The sequence below is a fragment of the Melospiza melodia genome, chromosome 2, assembly GCF_035770615.1.
Source record: "Melospiza melodia melodia isolate bMelMel2 chromosome 2, bMelMel2.pri, whole genome shotgun sequence".
Lineage (NCBI taxonomy): Eukaryota > Metazoa > Chordata > Aves > Passeriformes > Passerellidae > Melospiza > Melospiza melodia.
This window is the reverse complement of record NC_086195.1, coordinates 14,358,199-14,384,350: the sequence shown is the minus strand read 5'-3', so window position 1 is coordinate 14,384,350 and position 26,152 is coordinate 14,358,199. Positions and strand designations below refer to the sequence as shown.

At 40.8% G+C, this 26,152-nt stretch overlaps 1 protein-coding gene across 4 annotated transcripts; it reads right to left on the bottom strand.

Annotated features, from left to right (window-relative positions):
• Window positions 1-1,079: 1,079 nt before the first annotated feature.
• On the bottom strand, window positions 1,080-24,173 carry ACOT9 (acyl-CoA thioesterase 9). Of its 4 annotated transcripts, XM_063182427.1 has the most exons (16): window positions 24,065-24,173; window positions 22,424-22,515; window positions 20,851-20,877; window positions 17,941-17,986; window positions 14,193-14,363; window positions 14,063-14,100; window positions 11,940-12,023; window positions 11,262-11,365; window positions 10,402-10,475; window positions 8,324-8,391; window positions 7,261-7,372; window positions 6,126-6,216; window positions 5,265-5,350; window positions 4,403-4,490; window positions 4,065-4,215; window positions 1,080-3,807 (listed from the first exon to the last, which is right to left on the bottom strand). In XM_063182427.1, exons 1-16 carry the CDS (start codon window positions 24,076-24,078, stop codon window positions 3,749-3,751), a joined length of 1,305 nt encoding a protein of 434 aa, XP_063038497.1. In that variant the 5' UTR covers window positions 24,079-24,173; the 3' UTR covers window positions 1,080-3,748. The 4 variants fall into 4 exon arrangements, with proteins under 4 accessions (XP_063038497.1, XP_063038502.1, XP_063038507.1 ...); XM_063182432.1 differs by lacking the exon at window positions 20,851-20,877; XM_063182437.1 differs by lacking the exons at window positions 17,941-17,986; window positions 20,851-20,877 and having other exon boundaries at window positions 14,193-14,379.
• Between the last annotated feature and the right edge of the window lie 1,979 nt (window positions 24,174-26,152).

Sequence of the window (26,152 nt, the reverse complement as noted above, 5' to 3'; positions counted from 1 at the left end):
AAGCAGGGTGGATCTAGCTGAGACCTGGATATCACTTCCAGAAGTATTGAAGAAGCATCAATTCAGATAATAATAATGGTACAGATTTTTGATGTTATTTGCTGATGTAGCCCTCTGCAACTTTCCTGGGTTATGCCCATCCCTTGCCCACAGAAACCTCTCCCTCTGCAAACTCAAGTATATCCAAAAAATAACCTCCACATTGCGGGGAGCCTGTACTGGTATTAGGTTTACAGTGGGACTCAGTGTTTATCTTACAGGTATTTTCCAACCTGCCAATGCCCAGCAGTGCCTCCAGCCTCATGGACAGGAGCCCTGCAGGGCTGAGGATCTCTGCTGGCAGAGAAGTGCTCCAGTGTATCTTCTGAGCAGCTCTGGTCATCCAACTACATCTTCCACAAAAGGAGTCCCCAGTTTCTCTTTCATGAAAGCAGAGCATTTGCCCTTTTACTTTCCTGTTGGCTTGTGCCTAGCCCGTGCGGAAATGATCTCTCCCATGCCTAGGAATGTATTCAGAGCAGGATCAGCGACCAAACCACTGTCACCAAAGGCTGGACTGGACATGAAGTAAAACTAATTGAGCCTGCAGTGAGTTTAGAGCAGGTTTCTGAACTAAAACTGTTGCTCTGTGGCCCACATTGCACCAGCTCCTGCAAACTTTTTCCAGAGTGCTGTACAATGGCTACAAAATCTGACAGGAATGGTCCCTATTTGAAAAAGGGCTACCAGCAGCTGTTACATTAAGTTTGAGTGATTTTAGTACTTTTTTAACCACAGAAAAATAAAAACATTTGAAACAAGGCATTCCTTTGGGCCCTGAGTTCAGCCAATCCCACAGAAATCTCTTTTATATCACTACTAAGTGAAAGGGTAAGGGGAGGCAATCCTGCTCCTCCTCACTGTATTCCAAGAAACAATGGGCACAGACATTTGCTTCCTGCTACAGAGCCATAGTCAATTAATTATATAGTTAAGCTTACTATAAATAAAAATATTTTCTAGCAATTCCTTTAGGATTCTGTGGTAATGGTTAGTCACCTACAGGCTGGATAAAAGTTGCAACATAAACCCAACATGAATTACTATGTTGAAATATTTTAATTCCAATGTGAGATCAGAGAACATTTTTCTCCCATACACACAAAGGCACAAAGCAGCAAGCATACCCTTGAACAAAGATACCAGAAAGGGTGACAGCTTGGAGTCACCATCTCAAGGTAAAAAATACATGAGTACATATATATAGCAATAAACAGAAAGCATTTATCTTTTGCATATGTGCATATACACACACACACACATTTTCTGCATGGCTTCATATACATTCTGAAACTACTGTCATTGTGGTATGTGATTAAGTTATCATGAACTTTGAGAACACATCAACTCTTCTACACATCTTCATTTGTGGCATTCATTTTCTTCACTGCATACAGAGGTTCTGATGTCACACCTTCCTCCACACTCTATTACCTCTCCTCCTCTCCAACCCCTTCCCAAAGGCTGAATTTAGAAATTATGATAAATTTATCTTTAAATGCAGCTGAAAAGTCAGTGGAGGATGAATTTGGTATCCCCTTAACTTATGTGTGTTATAAAAAAGTGATCCAGGTAGGATCACTGGGTCAGTGATAAAAACATGCAGGTACTCAGGAGTAGAACACAGTTCTGAAATAAATAGGAAGGCAGGAAATGAAAGGATCTATTTTTTAACAGTAGACATTGATCCCTGCAACAAGGGGGAAGAAGGTGAGATACAATTTCAGTTCTTCATTTATGTGGTCAGTCTAATAGAGTCAGTTTTAAAAAGGAAAAACCCAGCAAATACAATTTATCTGACAGCATCATAACCATGAAAGATTTTAATGTCATAGAGCTGAGTCAGCACTGGAGTGTGGCTGAAGAGAGAAACTATGGAAGGAAGCAAGAGTTTACCATCAGAGCAATGCAGGAATCTGTTTTGGATCAGGCCACACCCCTGTACCTACTCTGGAAAACAATCTAACTCACCCAATGCAGCAGCTGAATCTTAAGAAGGAAAGGCTGATGTGTAACATGCTGATTATTACAATGTTCAATTACAATTCCTCACAGGAATAGCAAAGAGCTGCTAGGGGTCATGAACTTCATGCCATCCTAGCACCAAAGGAAATGCTCCTAATTGTGACTGTCTCAGGCTTTCTTACTCAGAAAGAAAAGCTCAACATGATAGTTAATTTTATCAATGTGGTTCATGCATCTGGGCTGATTGACATAATTACTCTTTGCTGCATCCTCTTCAAAAGATTTTAAACCTCACAGGGAAGCCAGAATCCATTCTTGTGTACTGTAAGACATCACATTTCTGTTCAACCCCTGAGCCCAACTCCTCTTTGGGTGTCCTGATCAGTTAGTATATCAATCTTGATGAAAAAGTACAGAAAACCAGTTTCATGCTTGTGACATACTCATTGCTAAAAGCTGACATCTCCCATCCACTCAGCTTCCTTATTTCAAGAACATGGGCTTTATTTGCCAGAAAATATTAAATGTTATTAAAACTTTCTCCATTACATCAGAAACACTTCAGTACCAAGTACTCTGTTCCTGGTATGTATTTGCCATAGTTATGACCACCATGGTGTCCCCTCTGTATTGGGGAAGTTCTCTGTCCTTCACAGGTAAACTGGACAACTTTTAGAGCTGTGCAATATTCATACTGCACTTCAGTCCAAGGGAACAGATAAATAATCCATCTCAGGAGGAGACTGTCCTCTATCCCACCCTTCAGTGGGATAAAGATCTCATCATTCAGCAGCTGACCTGGGAGCTGCTCAACACAGGGTCTCAGGAGCCCTAACTGCAGCACCAAACATCACCATTACCATTTGGGCAGCATTTTATCTTTTTTGTTCCCAGTCCTTAACAAACAAAAATGTTCTGTTCTACAATGCCATTTCCCAGTCCCACCGGTCAGACCTCTAGTCTCCAAGCCATGAGAAATAATTCACTAAGGAACTCACAGTTATATATTAGAACAAACAAACAAAAAATTAGAAGAGGCTGGCAAGAACACAATCAGAGTGCCAAAAATACCATCTAGCCACCTCATTTCATTGCAAAAATCAGTTTCCTCCCACGGGAACATGAAAACCATCCAAACAGAAGCTGCAATAACTTGTAAAATCCCCAGTGATGGGAAACACCTGCCTTCCATTGTGCACACACTACTGATTTCTGCCCCTCTGTTGCTGCTTAGATGCATGTGTCCTTGCTCAAAAAGGAATTATGACCCTTAACCTAATTTACACAAGAATGGAGGTCAAATTGCTTCACCTGTATGTATCTACTTATTGCACACCTTTTTCTGACAGAACTCCTATCCTTAATCAGGGAAACACAAAGGAGAGCTACTAAGGGAAAGGCAGCAGGTGGTGACAAGAGAGCCGAGATTGCAATGAGATCTCTCAAAGTAAACAAAGAGAGTCTATCCAAAGCCTAAGACTGCATCTTTTCAGCCTCTTTTCCTAGCATTTGCATGTAGAATATTTCAACAAATTCTAGTAGTAAAGAATAAAAAATCCAAATGTATGCAAATACATGAAGACTACTGAAAAGGCAGGTTTTGGGGTGGAGTTGGGGTTTGGTTGGTTTGGTTTTGGGTGGTTGTTGGGTTTTTCTTTGAGTATTACAAGCACCTGTCCATTAGGCACCTCTAGTGTCAGCTCTTGCCAAGGCAGCAGGCTGCTGCTGCAGCACCCAGTGCCTGTCAGATTTCTTTCATGACTGCAGTGAAGTGGCGCTTCCCATCTAAATACAACATGGACTCTGAAATAAAGGGGAGAACAGAGAGAAGCACATTAGTACATAAGTATCAATACTGGGCAACTACAACTAAATAGACTGGCAAAAGGAAGAAGTAATCCACACTGTCATCAAAGCATAAAACCTATGTGGTTTGCCATGAAATCCTGTTGAATTATTTAAATGCCACTAGTTCATCTATTAAAATAACCAGTGTTCCAAGAGAAACAAAGTCATTTTTCTACAACATTATGATGACAACATATTAATGGGATACTTGCCTCCATATGTCTTAGGTACAACTTGTGGGACCTCATTTTCTGATATAAATGTAAAATGGAAAGTATTGGTAGTATGGTGCTCCTTGGTATTTGCATTGTAAACTTCACTGTGTACTCGAATTTGGATGTAGTTTTTTTCTGTGTAACAGACCTACACAGTTAAAACAAGAGTTAGAGATTGTAATTTATCACCAGTGCTGAAAACTGTAACAGATTTCATTACATCATTTAACAAGAAAAGTCACACACTCTCATAACACATTGTGTATTATCAGTGAGTAACACTGGTGACAGCAAAGACAAGGTCTGCTCCTTTTCAAAAGGAAATAAACTCCTACCTGTCCAGAAAGCAGTAATAAGGATCCAACTTCTACTGGCTTCTGAAACATGATATCATCAACAGATACAATAAAGGGTCTGGAACCCCTGAGGAAACAAAAGAGAAATTTCTTCTCTAGAATAAAAGGGATGTTTGCAAAAATTTAAAGTATCTACTTGTCAGCATTTTAATGAAGGTTACTGGAGAATAAATCTCTTCTTAGGAGAGGTTACAGGAAGTGTAAGGAGTTATGTCATCACTGGAGGAAATCTCTCACACCAATGAAGTCCACACTTTCTAAAGATACATTATTGCACCATTATTGTACCTTATGACTTACACTTGCTGGACAATCTTCAAGCCATCATTGCTCAGGCGTAAGTTTTTCAAGCACTGACACAAACCACTTAAATTGATATCAGGCTTTGCATACCCCATTAAACTTATATAGACCTTTGCTGGGTGATGACTTCAGTCACACTTCCTAAGCTCAAGCAGTTAACAGAAGAAGTTTAGAACCCACTCCTCTTGTCTACTGAATGCAAAGATGTCATATTTATTTAATAGAATAAATATGTTATATGGTTATAAAGTCTATCTCAATAGCTTGGTAAGATAAAAGAAAACAGAAAATTGATGTATTTTTTATCTTGATAAGTAATGCTTAAAACCCAAGCTCCAAGAAGAAAGATGCCAATCTCTTTGTAAATATGATAGATGCTCCTAGTAAAGCAGCACTGCACACTAATAGTGCACGATTCCACCAGACACCTAAGTTTTTCCAGCTCAGACTGTCATTAGGTTGGTTAGCTTGGGTTCCCAACCTCTGTGTATGAGCAAAATGCTCTGGATTATATAAATATTGCAGGTCCACAACTCACCCATAGCTGCAAGCAGTTGCCCATCCCAGTTCATATGCTTTTCTCATGAGAAAACCCCCAAAGATCCTATTGAAGATGTTCCGTTCCTGCACAATGAAACAAATACCAAATGCTTTTCAAAGCCTTGTGTTGAGGTCTGCACTTCAGTTCACAGTATTTAACAGAAGTCCCAACACTTGAATATATAAAAAGCACTGCTGAAATATGTATGTAAAATTCAAAATGCCCAAGGAAACTTTACTTATTAGGAGCTCATCTGACTAATGTGGCAGCATAGGATAACAATTCAAAATTGTATCAGCAACCAAAGGCCAAACTTTTTGCAAACACTTTGCAAAGGAATTTCTTTACACTGAATGAACAGTCTGGTAAGAAAACAATGTCATTAAAAAATCGTCCATTTTGCAGTGGTAATCCAAACAAACAACAAAAAACTGGCAAAAGAAACTAGGCTCTAAATTCCAAGGACCACAGAAGCCAAACAAAATAATGGTTTGATTAATTTTAGGCAAAAATTCATAGTCGTAGAATGGTTTGGGTTGGAAGGGACCTTAAAGACATCTAGCTCCAACCTCCTTGCCATAAGCAGGGACACCTTGCACTAGACCAGGTTGCTCAGAGCCTCACCCAGTCTGGCTCTGAACGTTTCCAGAGATGGGGCATCCACAAATTCTCTGGGCAGCCTGTTCCAGAGCCTTACCACAATCACAGTAAAAATTTCTTCCTAATACCTATTCTGAACCTCTCTCTTTCAGTTTAAAGCCATTACTCCTTGTTCTTTCACTGTGTCCCTGTAAAAATTCTCTCTCAAAGTTACTTCTTAAGTAACTTTCTGTAATGCATTAATACTTTCCAAAATACCTCAGGATGGCAAATCTCCAGGCCTTTTAGCTTTGCATCTTCCATCCACACTGAACTGGGTGGTAGTTTACGACTCTGGAAACTCACTGTCCTTTGGAAGAGACAATAAACTTTACAGTCCACAGAATTAGCAGAATTCAGCATGCCAAAAAAGCAGAAACAGCAAATGCAGACACATACTAAAAAAAGCCACAAAAATATAGAACACCTAAATAAACCCAAAACGGGAATGGTATCACTAAACACTGCTCCAGCTGACCTTGAAGCCTTATCTAAAGCTGTCCTTTGATTTGTTACTGCAACAAACTTATGCTCCTGATCTTTCAAAAACTTCTGCTACTGTGCAAGTTTATGTGAATGAAGAGGCTTGAGAAAGGTACATGAAAGAAAAGATTAATCACAACCACAAAGTGCACTCTTTGTCAGAAAAGTCTTGCTCTGTTTTTTAAGTCATAATAGGAAATAAAAGCACACAGTGAGCTAATGGAATAATTCAACATCAAACACAGACAGTTTTTGAAGTTTTCAAACCCAGACAGAAGTACAACCACTAATTTTAAGAGAAAGCAGGTCTGCCTTTGGTAAACAGCTCTAAAATAACCATTCTATAGGCTAGTAAGTTAAAGAAATGATAAATTATTGTAAATACAACACTGCACTAATGTAATAAACATTGTTCTCTCACTGTTGGCATCAGATGACTTCATACCAATCTCAAGTATAAGAAAAGCATGCTAACAGCTCCCTCAAATAATGTTGTCAGGCACTGTTAAAACACATTACAAGGTTATTTGGTTAAAAGGTGACCAGTTCCTGCCCTCACAGTTTTTTTAATTAGATATCATGGCAGAGAATTGATTGTGCAAATCATGAGTGCAAAACCATTCAATTCTCTTATCTGCTTAAACATTATTAACATTTTTCCTCAAAATTATTCCTAACAGCTTGTTTAGAACAACAGAAGACTGGTCTTAGAGCTGTAGATGTCATATTAAAGTTTGTACCTGCATTTCAAATAAAGTGCCACAGAATTTAAATGTGCATTTATCCCACTCTACTCTGTTATGAATGCCCACTCAAAAGGCAATTTTGTCTTTCACAAGATGTCAGTTCTCTTTCACCCTCCCCTTCTTGCCTTGTGTCCAGTGTGTTAAGGAATATGTCATGCACAATGTTTCTTTCTTCTGCAGTGGGAGCCATTTTCAGTAAGGAAGCAGTGCTGAATTCAATCCTCTTCAACTTGTTCACTGAATATTTAAAAACAAAAACCATAGTATTAAAGGTCAAAGAGAAAAAAAAATAATGGCTCTGAAGATTTTAACCTGAAATCAACCATCTTTCCATTTATTTTTCCTTTTCCCCCCTAAGTTAAAAGCTGTAACTTCATGGTGCCATAGATCCAAAGAGAAATTTGGCTCCAAAGAGAATTTTGACTGCAGTGAAATAAAAATAAAGCAGAAGTTCACTAGTACCCACCAATGTGATGAAGAACTTCTACACATATTTTATGACACCCACACACTGTTCCAACAGATAACTTGAGTACTGCCCTCAAAGTACAGAACATATTTCTCAAGAAACCCTACAGAACAATCAGCTTCAGGTTTTGCCAATGGTACAAAATGAAAGTTTATGACAGAACTCATTACCATAGGCTGCAGTGATTTAAATTTCAGCTTAAAAGATTTTCTGTCCAGTTTATTCTGTCTTCAGTGTTTTTCTAATTCTCCACTTAAAACCCCACCTTGAAACAAATGAGGATGGAGCTACATGCTCCTTCCCCTGCTCTCCCTTTTTTTTTCCCTGAGTTTCTTTCCAAAAGGAACATGAGGACTCAGACAGGTGAGGAGCTGTGATGTCCTGCAGTCCCACCATGGGATAATCAGCTGGCCAGAGTATTAGGAGCCCCTGTGCTGCACTCAGATCCAAAGCAGGGGGAGCATCTTTCCAAGGGAGAAGTACAAGAGGGTGTGCAGAGCACATCAGGAGTGTCTGTCAGTTTAGCCAAAGAGTTTCCAAGCATGTGGTAGCAGGCTTTTCAACTCTCTTACTCTACTGACAAAATGAGACAGAACCAAAATCTGATTTTAAACAAATTGGGAATATTTCTAAGTAGCAGAATTCCTGAACTTTGCTTCCTCCCAGCTATTAAGTTGAAACTGAGGCAGATGTGCATACTACCAGGAAATATGACATACATTCCCCTTGCTTGAAGATTTCTTCCTCCTCAGGGCTCTCAGGAATGAGTGGATTAACAAATGCTGGCCTATGGACAGGAAGTTTTTTATAAGTTACAAATTTTACAATAATTTGTCCCATAAATACATTGTAACAGTCTTCCATTTCTGCTTACATACACAGTACAAGATGTAATTACATACTTCAGGTTATATGACAAAAATAAATATGGCTGCCAACACAATATGCCATTAGCTTTAACTCTGAAGAGGCAGTTAAATGATCCAACCACTACCTAGTGCAATCAGGAAAGAGAAAGTGACACATCTATGCTTCTTAAGAAGCTAACATTGTACGCATAAATTATAATGAAAATTGTTCAAGAATAAATCTGTCCAGAAACTCAGCAAATGAAACCTGATGATTTAGCATAGTCTAAACCAATGACTGGTATATCCTCCTGGAATAGAAGAAGACCAGTGCTGTAGCCAGCAAATGTTTTTATAATCTACATGCTCCCTTGACAGCCTTATCAACAGCCAAAAGCTGTTTACCATGTGGATCACTTATCAAAGGTTATGGCATACCTTGAGCACAATATTTCTATGTTTATTCTACTGCAAAAATAAGTTCACTTTAACCTAATTATATAACATTTAATTTTTTGCACAAGTAGAGACAAACGCTTATTTTCAAGAACTGTTCTTCCCCACAGTTTCTAATTGTTATATTTTAACTTTCAATATTTATACAAATGCACACACACACACAGAGACCTGCTGAACAATTCACCTCTACCCCCAGCCTTTACTTGGGCTGGCAACAAGAGGCAGAGAGGTGCTTTTTTCTTAAAACAAACTGATCTTTCCTGGTTTGCTAAACCTCTGGATTTTGGACATCCACCAGCTCCTTCTCCATCACAGAGCTCATTTCCCCTCAGCTCAGCACACATCTACATCAGCTCTCCTGGCCAAGCCCCAAGCTGCTGAGATAAAGTTTCCCAAAGCCACACAACACTGTTTCTCTGGGGCTACAGCCAAACTGACATATCCTGTACCTCTCTGAAGGGTTTTGACCTCACATAAACACCCTCCTTATATGGACAGAATGCTTCCACAACACAGCTGGCCTGTGGCCAGCTAGCTTGTACAACTGCCAAGGAACTTTGCATCTATCTGCACAAGTCCATGTAGGCTTGTCCTCAGTCAATCTGCTACTGTGTAATTACATCAGGTTTGATGTCATTATTTTGAAAAATTAGCCTTTAAAATGGGAACCACAATATCATTTGTTTTCTTAATGTATAGTATATTCACTATATATATTTTTTTTCTTCAAATCTGAAGAAAAAAACCCTAGAAACTACTTCTAATGTTATCAGGACCACACAATTATATCAAGTAAAACCCCTTCATTAAACACATCTTTGTTAAATACAAGCAATTATTTAAGCTAATTAGAAAAAGAGAAATGTTTATTACTTGGGTATGCTATATAAGAAAGAGGTAAGAATTACCTCTTTTTTCTGATACTGGAGTCATAAACCTAAAGGGCAACTGAGAAGCCTTTTATTCTAATAGCTAAGGAATTATAAAGTAAAACCAGAAAAAAAAACAAAATAAATATCTGGGTTTTTTTAATGTTCTGTTGGAATACTTAGCAGTTTCATTTTAGTTACACAAGCAAGTTTTAAACTGAATTGTTCTGATGTCACCTATTAAGTATCTATTGGGGAATTAATGGTATTAATCACTCAAAGACTATTTAACCACTGAAACTCAATCATTAATTCAAACAACTACTAGAATGCAGGTGGGTTTCTAGCATTTACCTCTGTGTTCATTCAGACCAGTCACTTAAACACAGAAAAATCTGGTTTAAAAAAAAGGGTCAGATCCCAAGACTACCAGCAATTCCAGGTATCATGACTGCTAAAGTCTGAAGTTTGTCACAGGAAAGTTAACACCTGCCAGCAGAAAGCATCAACTGTGTGGTTTATTTACCACCTACATTATAAGGCTTCTACACATACAGAGCAAGCAGCCATGTTTGCCATTTTCAGCACAAGTCAGGAAAGTTTTCCCATCCTACACGTTACCGTTTGTTCTCTGGGTCCCGGGCCACCATGACAAAGGTTGCATCTAACACAGGGCTGTAATCCCCATCATGTTGCTAAAAGAGACAGGGAAAATACATTACTGAACTGTACAATTGGAAATGTGCTTAGCAAGCTATTTAGTTGACATAAACTATTCAATCATGCTGTTAATTCTGCTTGCTTTCACATTCTGTCATTCCTTCCAACACCTCTAACAATTGCTCAAAGAAAAGGAAAAATTAAAACTTTAATTTCAGGAATTCTGCAATGCAAACATTTACCAGGGAATGCTTATTAAAAACTTTGAGCATGGAGGGGAGGAAATCAACTCAGCCATTGTAAAAGGACCCACTTAACCTTTACTCTGAGAAATGCCATAGCTTTTTTTTATATATACCACTAATTGCCACTAATGCCAGCACTGTAAGGAGCTCAGAACAAAAAGGTGTAACATTAGCTTCTTCATCAGAGACTTAAGGACAACAACTGAATTTTAAAAATGTACCTGTTTACCAGAATTATCATAGAATCACAGAATTATTTGGGTTTGAAGGAACCTTAAAGACATCCTGTTCCAATCCCCCTGCCATGGGCAGGGACACCTTCCAAGATCAGGTGGCTCAAAGTCCCATGCAACCCAGCCTTGAACACTTCCAGTGTGGGGCATCTCTACTTCTCTTGGCAACATGTTCCAGTACCTCACTGTCCTCACAGTAAATAATTTCTTCCCACTCTCTCATCTAAACCCATTCTCTCAGCCTGAAGCCATCTCCCCTTGTCCTGTCACTTTATACTCCTGTAAATTCCCCCTGGAGCACCTCATGCCCATTGTAAGATGGAGAGAAGTGACAGGAACCAACCTGCAGCATGTGCATCCTCACTTCCATGGAGGTCTTCCCAACCCAAGAAACATTGCCTGTGAATTTGATGTCACAGTCTGGACGTATAATCTTCTGGCACAAATCTACAAGACAAACATGAGGGGTTACTGGAGACAGATCACTCACAATTAATACTAGACAGGCCAGATTTCCTAGGACTTTTATGTGATCTGAAAGTGGCAACACACACAAAGACAGCCCAGAAAAGACAGTTGTTGCAAGGGTCCACACTGCTTGTCTGCAGTTTCTGCCTCTGCAGACTTTAGAAGCCAGAACAGGAGTAGGCAGAGGTGGACAGCAGACCCAAGGGAGTGTTCAGCAGAACAGGCAACACAAGCAAGGTCCAGCTCACCAGAACAAACACTGTTCAATAATGAAGCTAAGAATCTGCACACCAAAATAAAACTAAAGACAAAACCTCAGAATGCAAAAAGTTGCATTTTGAAGGGAAATGACATGAAATGCTGAAAAGCATCTACAGAAGCCTCTTCCCACCTCTTGTCAACAAAAGCCAGAAAACTTCAAAGCTAAAACAAGATGAAGTGAACTAAACAGGAGTGAAAAAGGTATTCTCAATAACAACCATGAGAAGGCAGTAGCTGATGAAAGAGTAAGACAAGCAGATGAAACTATTGTATTTACTAAATTGCCACTTACTGATTTTATCCACCAGAGCTGTAACTATGGACAAAGGAGACCTTTGCTGCATTTCCTGCTTGGTGTGAGTGTAGCAGATAAGAACTGTGAAGAGATCAAAAATGGAGCCAGCTCTTTAGCAAAAACTTAAGTGGAGCAGACCAAAGTCATCTTTGCAAAGCATAAGAGGTACCTGGAAAACACAAACTAAAGTATCCTACTATAGGAGAGCAGAGCTTCCACATCTTCATATATGTAACAGATGGGATTGCTATAAAGAAAACAGCAGCAGCTATCTCAGTTTTATGCATATTTACTTACTACAAAGATAAATTTAACTAAGCATTTTAAACCAGCTCATCACTTGACTTCCAATCCCACACAATCTCTTTGCTCTACCTCTGCAGCTCCCTGTCTCAGACTCTCTTAGCTTCTGTTTTGATTTCATGAAGGCTGTCCAAGGATACATGCTATCTGAGGACTTCTTAAATACTGATTCCTTCAAAGAGGTGGAGATTAAATAAACTGTGCCTTACAGGCACAAAACCGTAGTCAGAGGTATTTATCACACTGCAATTACTACTAGCCAAACCACTATTTAAACTAATTAGCTTTGCTCATAAGAGCACATCCAAGTAAACAGACTCCTTGGAGTAAATCAAGGCTGCAAATATGGTTTTTTCCTAGTGTTTATGTCATTTTCACTCAATACAGATCTTCATTATCAAAAGTATCTGTTGTGTACTTAGTGAGATAAGAGAGAAGGAATCCTCATATGGACCATGCACTTCAGGGTTGGACTTAATGATCCTTGTGGGGCCCTTCCAACCAGAATATTCTGTGATCTGTGATCTGGAAGGTCTCCATCCTTCCCAGTAATCTAAGATTTTTTTCCCTGTGTTTACTGAAGCCACAATTCTAAAACCTGTTAAGCCTATCAACTTATTGTATCAATATGACCACCCTGAATACTGTTTAATTGGGACAGAATCTTGATGAACCCAAAACAATACATCCCCAGTGGAACTGACTGAAGCCCAGTATTACTGTAAACAAAGTAAAGACATTCTGTGCTGTCCCAGGGAAAAAATTAGATCTTCACAGATTTCTGGGGAAATTAAACAAGGCACAGAATGAAGAACAGGCTCATCTCATCTAATAATGCAAGGTAACCAACAGTTTGAAGTCTCCTTTTCTAACTCAGGACAGATATTAAAACAGTATCTTCCACCTCCTCCCAGAAAAAAATATCAGTCATGCATCTATTTTGTCTGTCTTCAATATACATGCATTTATTCATTCATTTCTTTCTCTGCCTTCCTCAATTTTGTCCATCTGGACTCTCAGAAGGAACAGAAAAAAAGATGTTCTATTTAAAACTTCCCCTTAATAAGTACTTAATTATTTGTCAAAAACCTCCATCAAAAAGCTCCTAAACAGCTATGGAACTAGGATGAAGGAGGAAGTCACATGGTGATGTTTTAAGAAAAATATCTCCCAGTTCTATTAACAACCCCACACTTACTACACAAAAGAAAAAGATGGCGAACTTTTCAAGACCACAAATAAATAAAAAGCATTCTTTTTTTTTCTCCTAACTCATTAAATAACTGAGTTGGTTTTGCCCTTAACAACAATTTGCAGAACCCCAGAACATACACCAATTGTTTTTTAATTTGTTCTCAATGGATACATTACATGCTTTCCAGATTATACTCTCTTCTTCTAAAAAGGAATATAAAGATATTTGCATCTCATTAATTGTTGGTGTTTGTGGCAATTTTGGTTGAGATTTTTTACAATTAAAAAAAAATCATAAGTTTCCATTTTCAATATGCACTCTGCAGATTTTCTCTGAGTTCACACTGAAAATGCAAATTCATCATTTAGGACCACTTTTCAGTAAGTTATTTTTGTAGCTGGTCCTTTAAAAATCTGACAGAGGCAGGAAGCCAAACAATTTTTGCATCCATCTATTTTTTATCATCCTTCCTTCTCTTTCAGTACCAGTGTCTTCTTTTTTTCCTTCCTTCTGAGATGGCAGAATTAAGGGTTTCCCTCCAAGGCCCTACTGTGTCACACCAACGTGCTCAGCAGTAATCAAACTCACTTTGTGCAGCCTTTTCCAGGGCATAGGTACATACCTCCTAAACTGTCAAGATCTTCAAGTATCCTTCCAAACCTGCAATATAGGAGGTGGACAATTAAATAATTACACACATGGCAAACAGAAGTTAACAGTTTCCTGTAGGTGTAACATGGTTGCTTTGTTACCTTACACTGTTGTATACATTCAGGTATTTTTCTCTTATTTCAGGCTGACTTCCTAGAGGCAGAATAACTTCCAGGTAGCTATCCTTCATTCTCCTAGGAGGGAGATCTTCCTGCCGTTTTGCCAGTAAAGTATGGAGAGCTTTTCTTTCTTGCATGGCTTGCACATGATCCCTGGTAAGAAAAGAACCTTTACTCTGAATTACAACAAGAGAACTGAAACCTTAACTAAAAGATGTCACATCAATGATGATCAAAGTTAAACCCCAATAGTAGATATAGCAAGACACAGTGAGCGTGCCTTGAAAAGAAAGTGAAATGCACAAAATGAGAGATGTTAAGCAAGACTACCACAGAAATCTTTTAAATAGTTTGTGTACAAGTGGCAAGTGCACACTTCACACTAATGAGATGAACAAAATGCATCTAATTCTGAATGCTACCAAAATCATTCTCCTTGAAAAGAACAGATCACACATAATTTAACCTATGAGGTTTTGTGAATATTCATGTGTTCCAGAGCTACAGTACCACACATCTTCCACACTGCCAATTTTAAAGGACTGACCATCAATTTACAATCTCTCCCAAGAAGTAAGGTAGATGCACAGTGCTGGCTAGCACTAATGACAAGTGAACTAATCTGCTAAGACTTGCCATCATTCATAGGTGAATTCAGTTCTAAAAACTGATCCTTTGCAGCATCAGTTCTAAGAGCAAGCTACAAGACAAAGAAAACTAACCTACTTTTCTTTCTCTCTTGCTACACAAACATTTAAAATTACCGAAAGTTACAGAAAGAAACAACACAGAAAAGGTGAACAATTCCTTCAGAGTTGCTTTTCCAGCACCACCAAGTCAGAGGGGCTGCAACTCTCCCAGTGGAGAAGGGGCCAGCTTACTGTCACTTCTTTCCACCACACTGATTCCTTGCACAGGTATCCACAAGATGTAACAGTCTTGCCCAACATGCTCTCTTACCTGTTCCAAAGCTCCCTTCCCTTAAAAGTGCAACCTGATTGAATAAAGCAAGTATTTCACAACATCCCTAGAATCAATACCCATCTATTAAAAACCTAAGGGTTAAACATGCAACAGTTCTGGTTGCATAAAGCCAAGCAGTAAGCAAAAATATGGATCCATTTCATAGAGCAAGAGAATGCATAAAACACTAAGCAACCAAACTTAATAGTAAATTTCTGGATGTGTGCCATTCCTTCAAGTTGTGCTTGCTGCATTGCTGAGATTTCAGTGACATTGTGTTTAATAAAACCAATTAAAAAAAAAATAAAAGAAGAAGAAGAAATAAAGAAAACAACAGAAAACCTTTTCATCAAAAAGAAATTTTGTCTTATGTTTTGACTTTGGATGAATTCTGGGTATTAGCCACTTAATGTGAAGGGTTACTTGACTGAGAATTACTTCAGAAAGTCAAGCTTCAACATATTTATATTACCTCTTTTCTGATTAATAAGCTTCAGGAAAATGCAAATAATCCATGATCAAAGAGAGTAAAAGTCAAGCAGAAAACTTCAGTTAGTTTCATTTGTTTGTTTGTTTTAAACATGAGATGTGGTTTACTTCATCTGGGAAACATGATTACCATGCAGTTTACAGGAAACAGAAAGATAACAGCCTCCTGCAGAGGGTTAATGTTTAAAGTTATGCCACTAAACAGAAATGGAATATTAGTGGGTGACTAAAGAAAGATGCAAGGTCCAAGATGATGCATCTTAATGCTTTTTCAGAAAGCTTTTTCCAAGTTCTTTCAGTGAAAGGCTTAAAAAAATTAATCAGAAAGTAAATCAGAAATTTGTCTACAAACATAAAGAAACCTAACAATTAAAATTTAACTATATTCTGTTTTCACCAGCTCCATCCTGGGTCCTCTGAGGTCAGCAGCAGAATTCTTGATTTCCATCTGAGAATGTGTTCTTCAATATGCAGAAGTATTAGGCTCAAAGCAGTAACATTTTTCAACAAATACTGTTACACACTGTAGTACTACTCGTACAGTAACAATAATTCATCTAAATATTAACTAGCACCTCCCCTAAACATTCTGAGGAATGTTTATATATTTCTGAAATAGCCACAATTCCATCTAGACTACATTTAACAATGAACAGACTAATAGTTTTAACTACAAGTACAAAAACAGAATAAACACATAAGCAAGATGCTTCTTTTTCATAATAACTAGATAATGCCACTGGCATTTACAAGAAAAATCACAAACCAAAGTCTCCTTTTAGCAAAATCAATGGTTAAATATGTTCCTTCAACATCCTCTCTCCCAGCATTCCAGATATGTGTACATCAGTCCTTCCCCAGCTCCCTTTTCAGAATCCCTATCAAGCTGTTCCTCAGATTTGTCCCCTTTAGTCATTCTGTGGCCTAACTCAGTTAAATTCTCAGCTGTTCAGTCCCCACATGTATCAACTCTTTGTCACTCTATTTTTAAAGTGGGCTCTCTCAGGCTACACAATCCATGTCCACCAAACCTCTCTGTATTTAACCTGTCACTCTCAAGCACTCCCATCTGTGCTCTCCCTGGCTTTACTTCTTCATGGCAGCTAAAGGATTCATTAATCTGCAAACCATTTCTGCTGTATTTTGTACAGTATGAGAAAAGTACCTGTCTAAGAAAAACACTGCTGTGGTAATCCTGGCCTCAGTCTGCTCTCCCTCCAGGATGGGAGCAGTGGGGGAAAAAAACAGAGGGAAGATCAGACTTGACCAGAACCCTCTAAAATCTTGATTTTCAAATGGCATTTCCATATGGCATCATTCCTCCTCAGCCATTCAGGGATGTGGGAAAGGCTTTTTCATAAACAATTTCTAGGGTCCTTTCTAGCTGACTTGATGAAAAGTTCAAGCCCCCTCATGCTTAGATACTACTCTTACTAAGCAAAAATCAGGTTCCCAGATTCAGGCATTTTTATTAGAATGACTGTTTAGATAAACTGAGTCAGAAGGCCTGGACACATCAGACACTTCACCCAGGCACACCTTTCTTCATTTCCCTATCACTGCACAAAGTGGGAAAAAAGAGCTCAGCAAACACAGCCAAAATTAACATAACACATGGGACCAACCAAACTGCAATGTGTAATTCCTCCAGACTGCTAAACTGACCTTTCCAGACTGTAACAGCAGAGAGTTTCTGTCAATTCTGGCTTATTCAATGTAATGGAGGAGGAGGAAAGCAACTTGAATATAGCCAAACCAGCAATTATTTAAAGTATATGTAAATTAATCAAAAATTAAATTAGAGCAGACAAAGGAAATGCTCAAGATGCTCCTGATTAAAGAGACCCAGATCCCAAGCTGACAATTTTCCAAAGAGACACAGGTGCCATTCAGAATGCAGCCTGGTACTGGTTCACAGTGAACAAGCTCAGCTACCTCTGAATCCAGTGCAGGAGAAATTCACCAGGCAGGCAATCCACCTAGAGATAACTCAGGAGGTACCACAACCCAGCATCGACAGCCAGACTCTACAGCTCCTATCTCCCACTGGACTCAAAGCTAGTAGGACAATCTTGTAAGCACCAAGATCAGATATTTTGTTTCTACCAGAGAAATCTTAGAAATTTGTGATCCACAAAGTATCAATTCAGAAGCTTTGTTTCAATTACATTTTACTTCCCCTGACAACAAGCTAGCTATGGCTAACTTCCACTACCACAACCCTGAGCTCCACCTTGGTTCCACAGATGAAGTAAAATACATGGAATGCACACTGTACCTCCAGTTGGTAGATGCTCCCACTATATCCCTCAATTTGCTCCGCACTGGAAAAAAAAGAAATCAAAGCAAATCAAGCTTAGTGCTGCAAGTGATAAACATGAGGTTGCCTGGTGTTAAAGGCACAATCCTCATCCCAGAAGAGGAAAATTAAGCAAATTCATGCAAATAGCAGCCCAGAAATGAAAGTTTGGCCAAATTCACTGCTGCTGTTAGCAGGCGTATCACAGGAGTGGGCTGAGTAACAGGATGCCATAGCTTATTGCATACAGGCAACAAAGAGTGTTTGTTAGTGCAATCAGTCACCTCCAGTGCTAATTAACAGCTGAAAGACAGCATGGATCAAGATTAGATTGGGGGATTTTGATGTGAAAATATTAAGCCTAAACACAAACTGTGGAGATAACACAAATCAGAAAGTCATAAAAGAACATAAAAGGGAACAGTGCAGCTGGGAAATGGAATGAGGAGAATACCAATTAAAAAATCCCACCCACGAAGGCAGGCAGTATCAGCAGACTGGTTCTTGCCAGCAAGGTTTCATAGCCCAAATTTTTAGCAGTCTGAAAGAACACAGCGTTAAAACACTGAAGACAGGCCTGTACAACTTATTCTGGCCCTGTTTGCACTCTCAGAATTAACAGTAGTTCTGCACAAGTTTTTCCTAAATGTCAAGAATAATGTACATAAACATCTTCTCTACTCTTTCTCAGATGAGATTAAGTGTGCTAAGGTCCCATCAAATTTACCAAACTACTCCATGGCTGGTGAATGTTGGCTATTTGAAAACATCTGGAAACAAGCAGCAACAATTCCCAAGCTCAGAAGAGAAGATGAGAATTGTATAGAAGAGATCCCTTGCTTATATACAAAGATCTTTTATACCAGGAGGTTCAAATGTTAGGGACACACCAAGGAAGAGCAACCAAAAAATATCCAGAATTTCATGGTGAAATTGAAAGAGGCTGCTGGTGAGTCACAAGCTGATTCTTTATCAGGCTTGGCATTTTTCAAACTAAATGCCTGATCAGAGTATTCACAGTGATCAGCCAAGCTGGCCGACAAACCCTGGAGGAGCCCAGCTGAATTCCTAGGATTTAAATCACATTCCACTCTCTCAGCCAGATCCACTCAGCTCTGCTCCCCTCCTGCTCAGTCACTTCAGCTTCTGCCCAAGTCCCCCCACACCACCACTACTGCTGTACCCCCAAGCTGCCTTCCCTGCAGCACCCTCAGCCCCAGGCCCTGCACTCCCAGCCTGTTTCTGCTCTGCCTGCCTGCCACAGAAGCACCAGCCTGAGCCAGAGGCAGGCAAGGCAATGCCTGCAGCCAGCACATGGATGCAGTGACTCACCAACAGCCAGCAAACACCAGCATCCATGCCTGACCCCAGCACCAGCTCTGGCACCCTAACAAATCTCTCATTTGGAAGCTAATTTTCACAAAATTTGTGGAAATATGTTTCCCTTTGAGACTGCTGGCTCATCTATTTTGGCTGACATCAACAAAAGGTTCTGGAAGATGAGGAAGACAAGAAGATAGGCAGACAAAGACAAAAAAATAGATAGCTTAGACCTCGTTTCTTTAGAAAATTGGGCTAAAAACATATTTTGAAATCAGAAGACTTCTACTACTAATTCTAAGAACAAAAGAAAATTTCAAGGAAAGAACTTGATTGAAAATCTTGAGAGTTGATTTCTTTTGGAAACAGGGAAGGTCTGATTCCTTTTTCCTTAAGCAGCAGCAGGCTTGCTTACAGAATAGGTATCACTTTCTTGTTACTCATACTCCACCTGTGAAGCTGCCATAGCATGCATTTGATCAATACAGTGTTAGCAGAAACACTGCTACAGCTTCTAGAACACAAAACCTCAATTTTTCAACAGTGTGCTGGGATGGACAGGGAATAAACAGCACTTTCTCTTTGTTTAAACTAAATTCATCTTCTTTTTCATCTCTAAAGAGGTAAAAACCTCTGAAAAAAAATCTCGGGTCCAAACCTGCAAAAATTAATATAAGCTGTTAGTCCCATTTAATACATCTGATTTCAGGTTTAGGTATAAAAATAAATATTTTCCAAGCTGAGAACACATTAAAATTTTTATCTTAGCATAAAATGTAAAGCATTTCTAAATGTTGTCAAGCCAAATCTAGTCCATTTTATGGTTCATAAGTACACGGGTTTCAACTTTTTCCTTTTTTCCCTCCTGGGAAGACTATCCTGCTCTTCCAGATATTAGAAATTTAAGTAAAAAAATTAAGTACAAAAATGTATAAGCTACTTCTTTTTTTATCTGGCAAATGTCTCAAGTGTGTAAAACAGTCACAGCAAATGGGATCTCTCCATCATGCTCACATAGCATATTGCACAGTACCTCCTAAACTGGCATCACTGGATCACCAATGCCACAGCAGCAGGGCCTGGGTTTATTTGCACTGTGCTGTGGAAAAGGACATGAGGAGGGCAGCTGGACAAGACACTGCATTCATCTCTAGCAGGGAGATCCATGCCCCTCGTGCTGATGCCTCCTCAGCTGCATCCAGGTTCAGGAAGGACACCAGCTTTGGTACAGAGCTTGCTCTGCACTGAGGTTCAATCTGGATGTAGATTCCAATGTCTAAAATGAAGCCAAGTACTGCAGGAGCTGCTGCCGTGAGAGATTTTGTATCCCACAAGCCTCTTAGAAATGTTTTATCCAGCACCCTAGGAGTGTGCTGACAGAGATTTAGTGCAACACTGCCACAATTAAGACCAGGACCATTCACCAAAGGCAAAGGGGCTTTAAGCAAGGCAACAGGGAAGAATAACAGCACCTCATTTTTCATCAATGCTAAAGTAAGGAAAGACAGTAGCTGAGTAAGTTTAGTGTTATAGCAAATAGTTTAATTTGTACAAATTACCACAACACACCATTATTCACATGAATGGGTGACTGTCCTGTGGAGCACAAAACACAGGTTAGATTAACAATGAAAATAAACAATGCAATTTACATCTACTAAGGAGTTACCTGATTATTCTACCTGCTTCTGTTCTGTTTAGGCAGATGTTCCTTAACTTTAGTAACTGCAGGCAATCTATCCTTGCCTGATTTACAGTCAGTTTGTCCTCTCCTCTCAAGCCAGCCTTGCAGTTCCCTGTCCACTGACTCTGTGTGGCATCTGCTTGCAGTGTAACCCCAAAGAGTTCTTCAAACTCGGGGCTACCATGTACTGCTGACAAACAGTGTTAACTTTGGAAAGACTATCTGTAGCATTTTTCAGGACATGGGATGAGACTTTTTTCAGAGGAAAATTCCAAAGTCTTGCTTTGTGTAGCCTTTGGGAGAGCCATGGAAGAAGTGAGAGCATTCACAATGGGAACCCAAAATTATGAAAAGGAAGCATGTGAAAAACTAGTAAGAAAAAGTATTTGGTGTTTTGTGAAAGCATGGATACCAAATTGAAGGTATAGTTTACATAACAGTAGAATAGCTTACATATCAGCAAAACTTTGAATCCGAACAATTTTGTAACAGAATCTCAAATGTTTAGTTATTGTAGTCCACAAAATATTAGCACTCCTTGGAGTACCAGATAAAAAACACTGTTTCACTGTTTTTACTGGCCTTCTAGATGGCATCATTTCCAAATCTTCAAATAAAGACTCAGGACAAGCTGCAAGTATGCAACATCATGTACCCTTGCTTCACTCCTTTAACCTCCTAAATTGACATTTATTACCAACAATGAAAATAAGTTCTCTAACAACAAATAACCCTCATTTTCTCTTTTATTGGATAACCAGTAACTGTTGGTGTCTTCTGTTTAGAAAACAAAGGAAAAAAGATCTCAGAAAGAAGCAGAACTCATGAAGGAATTACTTGTAAGTGGCTCCAGCCTTTTTCCTCCTGCCCTTTTCAAAGCACAAGGGATTGGAATGCAAGAAAACCTTTTTAAAAGCTTCTGAAATGGGAGCATTATGTTTTATCACTATTAGAGCACGGAAACAACCTGTCAACACAAAGCTCTATTGACAAGAGCAATTTCACGAGGCAATGCTGCTGATCCGATTAAAAGATTTCTACAAGTTTGTGAAATTGACAGCATTGACAGATTAAAAGTTCTGTAAGACATTATTTCCACTCAATTCCCCATTTTTTGGCCATTCTCTCCAGTGTCATTGTACCTATCTGCACTATCAGGCTCTCTACAAGACCCAAGCTGAGCTGCAGTTATGCTGCCAGAAAAGAACCAAGCTCTGCCAAGGCTGAAGAACCAGAGGAGCCTGTAAATCTGAAGTTTCAATGATTATGGATATTTGTGCCATCCACCTCCAAACACCCAGTGATTGTCTGCTGCTTCCTGAACACCTCTACCATGAGCTAACAGACAAGGGCACATTCATTAACCAAACCATACTAACACATGCAGGGACACCACCTGGAAAAATAAACTCCTCAGTAACATCATTAAATCTTCCAGAGCACAGCCATCTGCCTTACCTTCAGACATGTCAGGAAGCCCTGGGGAGGCACTGGTCCCAGAAGTGAGCATCCTAGCCAGAACAGAAGGAAGCTTCCTCATGATGCACAGCCTATAGGCAGAGCAGAAGAATTTAGTGTCATTAAAAATAATCCCATGAAAATAATTTGGGATTTAATTTTGGAATTATTCTGGTGACTTCAGAAGCAGCAGTCCTTATTTTCAGCTTGATTTTCAAAACTAGATACTATTGGTGCAACAGTTCCAAGACAGTTGAAATTCCAACTGACATATTTTGTTATCTAAAAACAAGAAAGAAGAATGCTTCCCTGGCAGTAATTGTTCTCTTCACTGACTATTCAGATGCCCAAGACAACCAGCTTAGACTCAACACCAGCTTCTACCCTGTAGCATCTTAATGCAGATGAGGTCCGTGTGCCTCTAGGAAATCATCCACAACCCAAGCATACACTTCTCCTGCACATGGCTGGTGTGCATAGCAGTGGAAGGAGGAACATACCAAAAAGGATTTCACAAGGTCTCACAAGCCATCCCATTCAGCCAAGCCTGGTTTTCTTCTCCATGGCTTAGTGCTGCAGCAACTCAAAAAAGCCTAAAGCGCTGGATATAAACCTCTTAGCAATTAAGGAAGAAGAAACAACTGTGAAACCCTTCAGAGAATGTAATCCACCCACAATTCACCAAGTGTTCTACAAGCTAACTAGCCAGCACTACTCCTCTAGGCAAGCATAACTGCGCTAACACACAGCGGGTGTGTGCAAACCCCATTGTGATAGTTCACAGCAGCGTCCTAACAAGGAATATGGATTGCTGGTCCTTTAACTTTCTTCCTTTGGCACTGAGGTTCCACCTCAAAAAAGGAAAAGTAACAGGTCCTCAGGCAGCAACAGAAAAGCAAGGCCATTTACACAAACCCCTCTCTCTCTCTCTCTCTCTCTCGCCCCTTCATGCATATCTACACTATCTACACATGTGCATCATGTACACACAACCTTCACTGTCTGCAGATACTCATGGAGGACTTAAAAGAGTAAACAGGAACACAAATACACACACACCAGAAAAAGAAAAGAAAACAAAAAAACTCTGAAGGCAGCGGAGTCCCGTATGCACAGGAATGACGTGGATGGCGATGTGAAACGCCTCTGTGGTGGTGCAGCCCCTGGGCTCGGTGTGTCACGGCAAGGCAAGCAAACGCCTCCCGGCACAGCCGCAGCCCTTGGGCTCGGTGTGTCACAGCAGGGCCGGCAAACGCCTCCCGGCACAGCCGCAGCCCCTGGGCTCGGTGTGTCACAGCAGGGCCGGCAAACGCCTCCCGGCACAGCCGCAGCCCCTGGGCTCGGTGTGTCACGGCAGGGCCAGCAAACGCCTCCCGGCACAGCCGCAGCCCGCAGGGCCCCTCACGGCCGCTGCCCCAGCCCGGCCCAGGCGCCGTACCCGAGCCCGCGCTGCCCGCGGCGCTGTTCAAATTTCGGGGTGCTCCGCCCTGGCCGCGCCCTGAGCCCCTCATGGCGGAGCGTGGCTCGGCCGCGGAGCGAGGGTCGGGCACGGCCTCCCTGCCCAGGCCCCGGCCCGGGCCCTCCGGGAGCACCATCTCTCCCGGCCGCCATTCCCCACCCGCGCCGCAGGACGCGCCTTACCGGGTGGGCAGCATGGTTCTCCACGGGGCTGTCACCGCGGGGCCGCGCCTTCCGCAGCCACACGGTCCTGCCGCACCGGCCACTCGCGGCTCGCCGCGCACGAAACGGGCTGAGGGCCGCCCGCAGCTGGAAGCCCTCGCTCCGCCGGGATCCCCGGGTGGCACCGCCCGGCCCCGGCCTGCCCCGTGTCCCCGTGGCAGCGCGGCCGCTCCCCGGGGCGGAGGTTGGGGCAGGACGCCGTTAGTCGTCGGGCGGGCCCGGCGGAGCGGGCGGGCCCTGCCGGGACTCGCTCTTAATAAACATCGTTATTTTTTGTTTTTAATGCTCCGTTTTTCCACTGTGCCGTGAGGAAGGCGGGCTGGCGGCGCTCAGCTGGGCGCTGTGCCCGGAGCCTGAGGCGCGCCCCGAGCCGTCACACAGCCGTGGGGAACACGGCCTCCTGCCCCGGCCCGTCACTTGGTGGCACTGCTAGGGAGGGTAACTGAGAACCTCGGAATTTCCTAACGGGGAGAGGTTTAAAACCTTGAAGAGTGACGTTATCACCCTGGACAATTCCTGAAAGGAGGGAGTAGCCAGGTGGGGGTCAGCCTCTTTTCCCAGGCAACCAGCGACAGGACGAGAGGACACAGTCTTACTATGACTATGACTTACAGTCTCCCAGCTGCGCCAGGGGAGATTTAGGATGGACATTAGGCAGAGCAATTTCTTCACGGAAAGGGTGTTTAGACTTTGGAATGGACTGCCCAGGGAGGTTGCTGGAGTAACCGTCCCTAGAAATATCTAAGAAAAAAACTGGGTGTGGCACTCAGTGCCCTGATCTGGTTGACAGGTTTGTGTGCGGTCACAGGTTGAACTCGATAATCTCAGGTCTTTTCCAACCTAATTGATTTTGTGAAAACAGAGCTGTGTTAAATAAGCTGTGTGCTTTGCATAGGCAAATAATGAACAAGTTCAATTAATCAGATTTTTTTTTTTTTTTTTTTTTTTTTTTTTATTTCTAGGAGCTGGAGAAACTCAGAGCAGCGATGACACAGGGCCTGCACTGGAGTGTGTGAGAGGGGCAGCCCATGACACCCCAGAGCCCATAAGGACCAGAGCAGTTCCACAATCCTGGCTGCACCTCCCCAGGACTGGGATCTATACACGAGTCCCTGCAGCCCTGTGGCTTCCACACCAACCACAATATTTGTGGCTCTCACTGGCCATTTCAGCTTGCCAGCAGAACAGTGTTTACAGCAGGTGCAAGTTAGCAATGAAGTTGCTAAGCACACCTTGCTGAAGACTTAGCAAATGAGCAGCGACATTGGAGGAGGATATGAGAAAACATGCTCTGGCAAACACATGTACAAAAAAGTACATTAACAAAGTACTTTAATTCATTACATGTAAGGGTAACACCTGAAAACTAGATGGTCTTTAAAGTCCCTTCCGACTGAAACCATTCTGTGATTCCGTGAAAAAGCTGAGGGCGCTGTTGCAAAGCTTCTCACTCATCTGGTCGTGGGAAAAAAAAAAGTGGAAGCCTGGTATGTATGCATGCTGAAAGGTCAAAAATCAAGGTGCCATGGAAGAATCACCTCTAGGCAATGCAGAAGACTGTGCCAAAGACAAAACTGTGACTGTGATACATAATAAAAACACCTCCTCATCGTGCAAACCCCTCTTAGTTATTAGGGAAAAAATAGATTTCATAGGTTTCTTTTTAAGGCCTGAGATATTTCCCCCCGATTTAAGTACACTGCAGGATCAGAGCCAAAGGGACTTCTGCTGTATCCAGATACAATACTTCTACTCTATCCAAAACTGAGGCCTGGCTGGATTCTTTCCCAACATTTATTTCTATAACTTTTTATACCCCAAATCATTTGTACACAACATAGATGATTTTTGGATTCAGGCAGATAATTAGTTATGTCTAAATCCCAAATTAATTCAACTCCATAATTACAAATGGCAGATAAAATGTATTAGCCTACAGGAATAGGGTTCTAATGATCTAAAATATGTTTTCAAAGATAATGAAGAAAAATTATGGCTCTTTTATTGCCAGCATATGAAAATTCATGTAGCTTTATCACATGAAACTTT

Excerpts from the sequence above, each read along its gene's own strand:
- ACOT9 (XM_063182427.1), bottom strand. Across the intron at positions 17,987-20,850 it reads ACCCATTCATGTGAATAATG|TGCGGAGCAAATTGAGGGAT; the intron begins GTGTGTTGTGGT and ends TTTTTTTTCCAG. Across the intron at positions 7,373-8,323 it reads AATCTTCAAGCAAGGGGAAT|TGAACAAGTTGAAGAGGATT; the intron begins GTATGTCATATT and ends TTAAATATTCAG.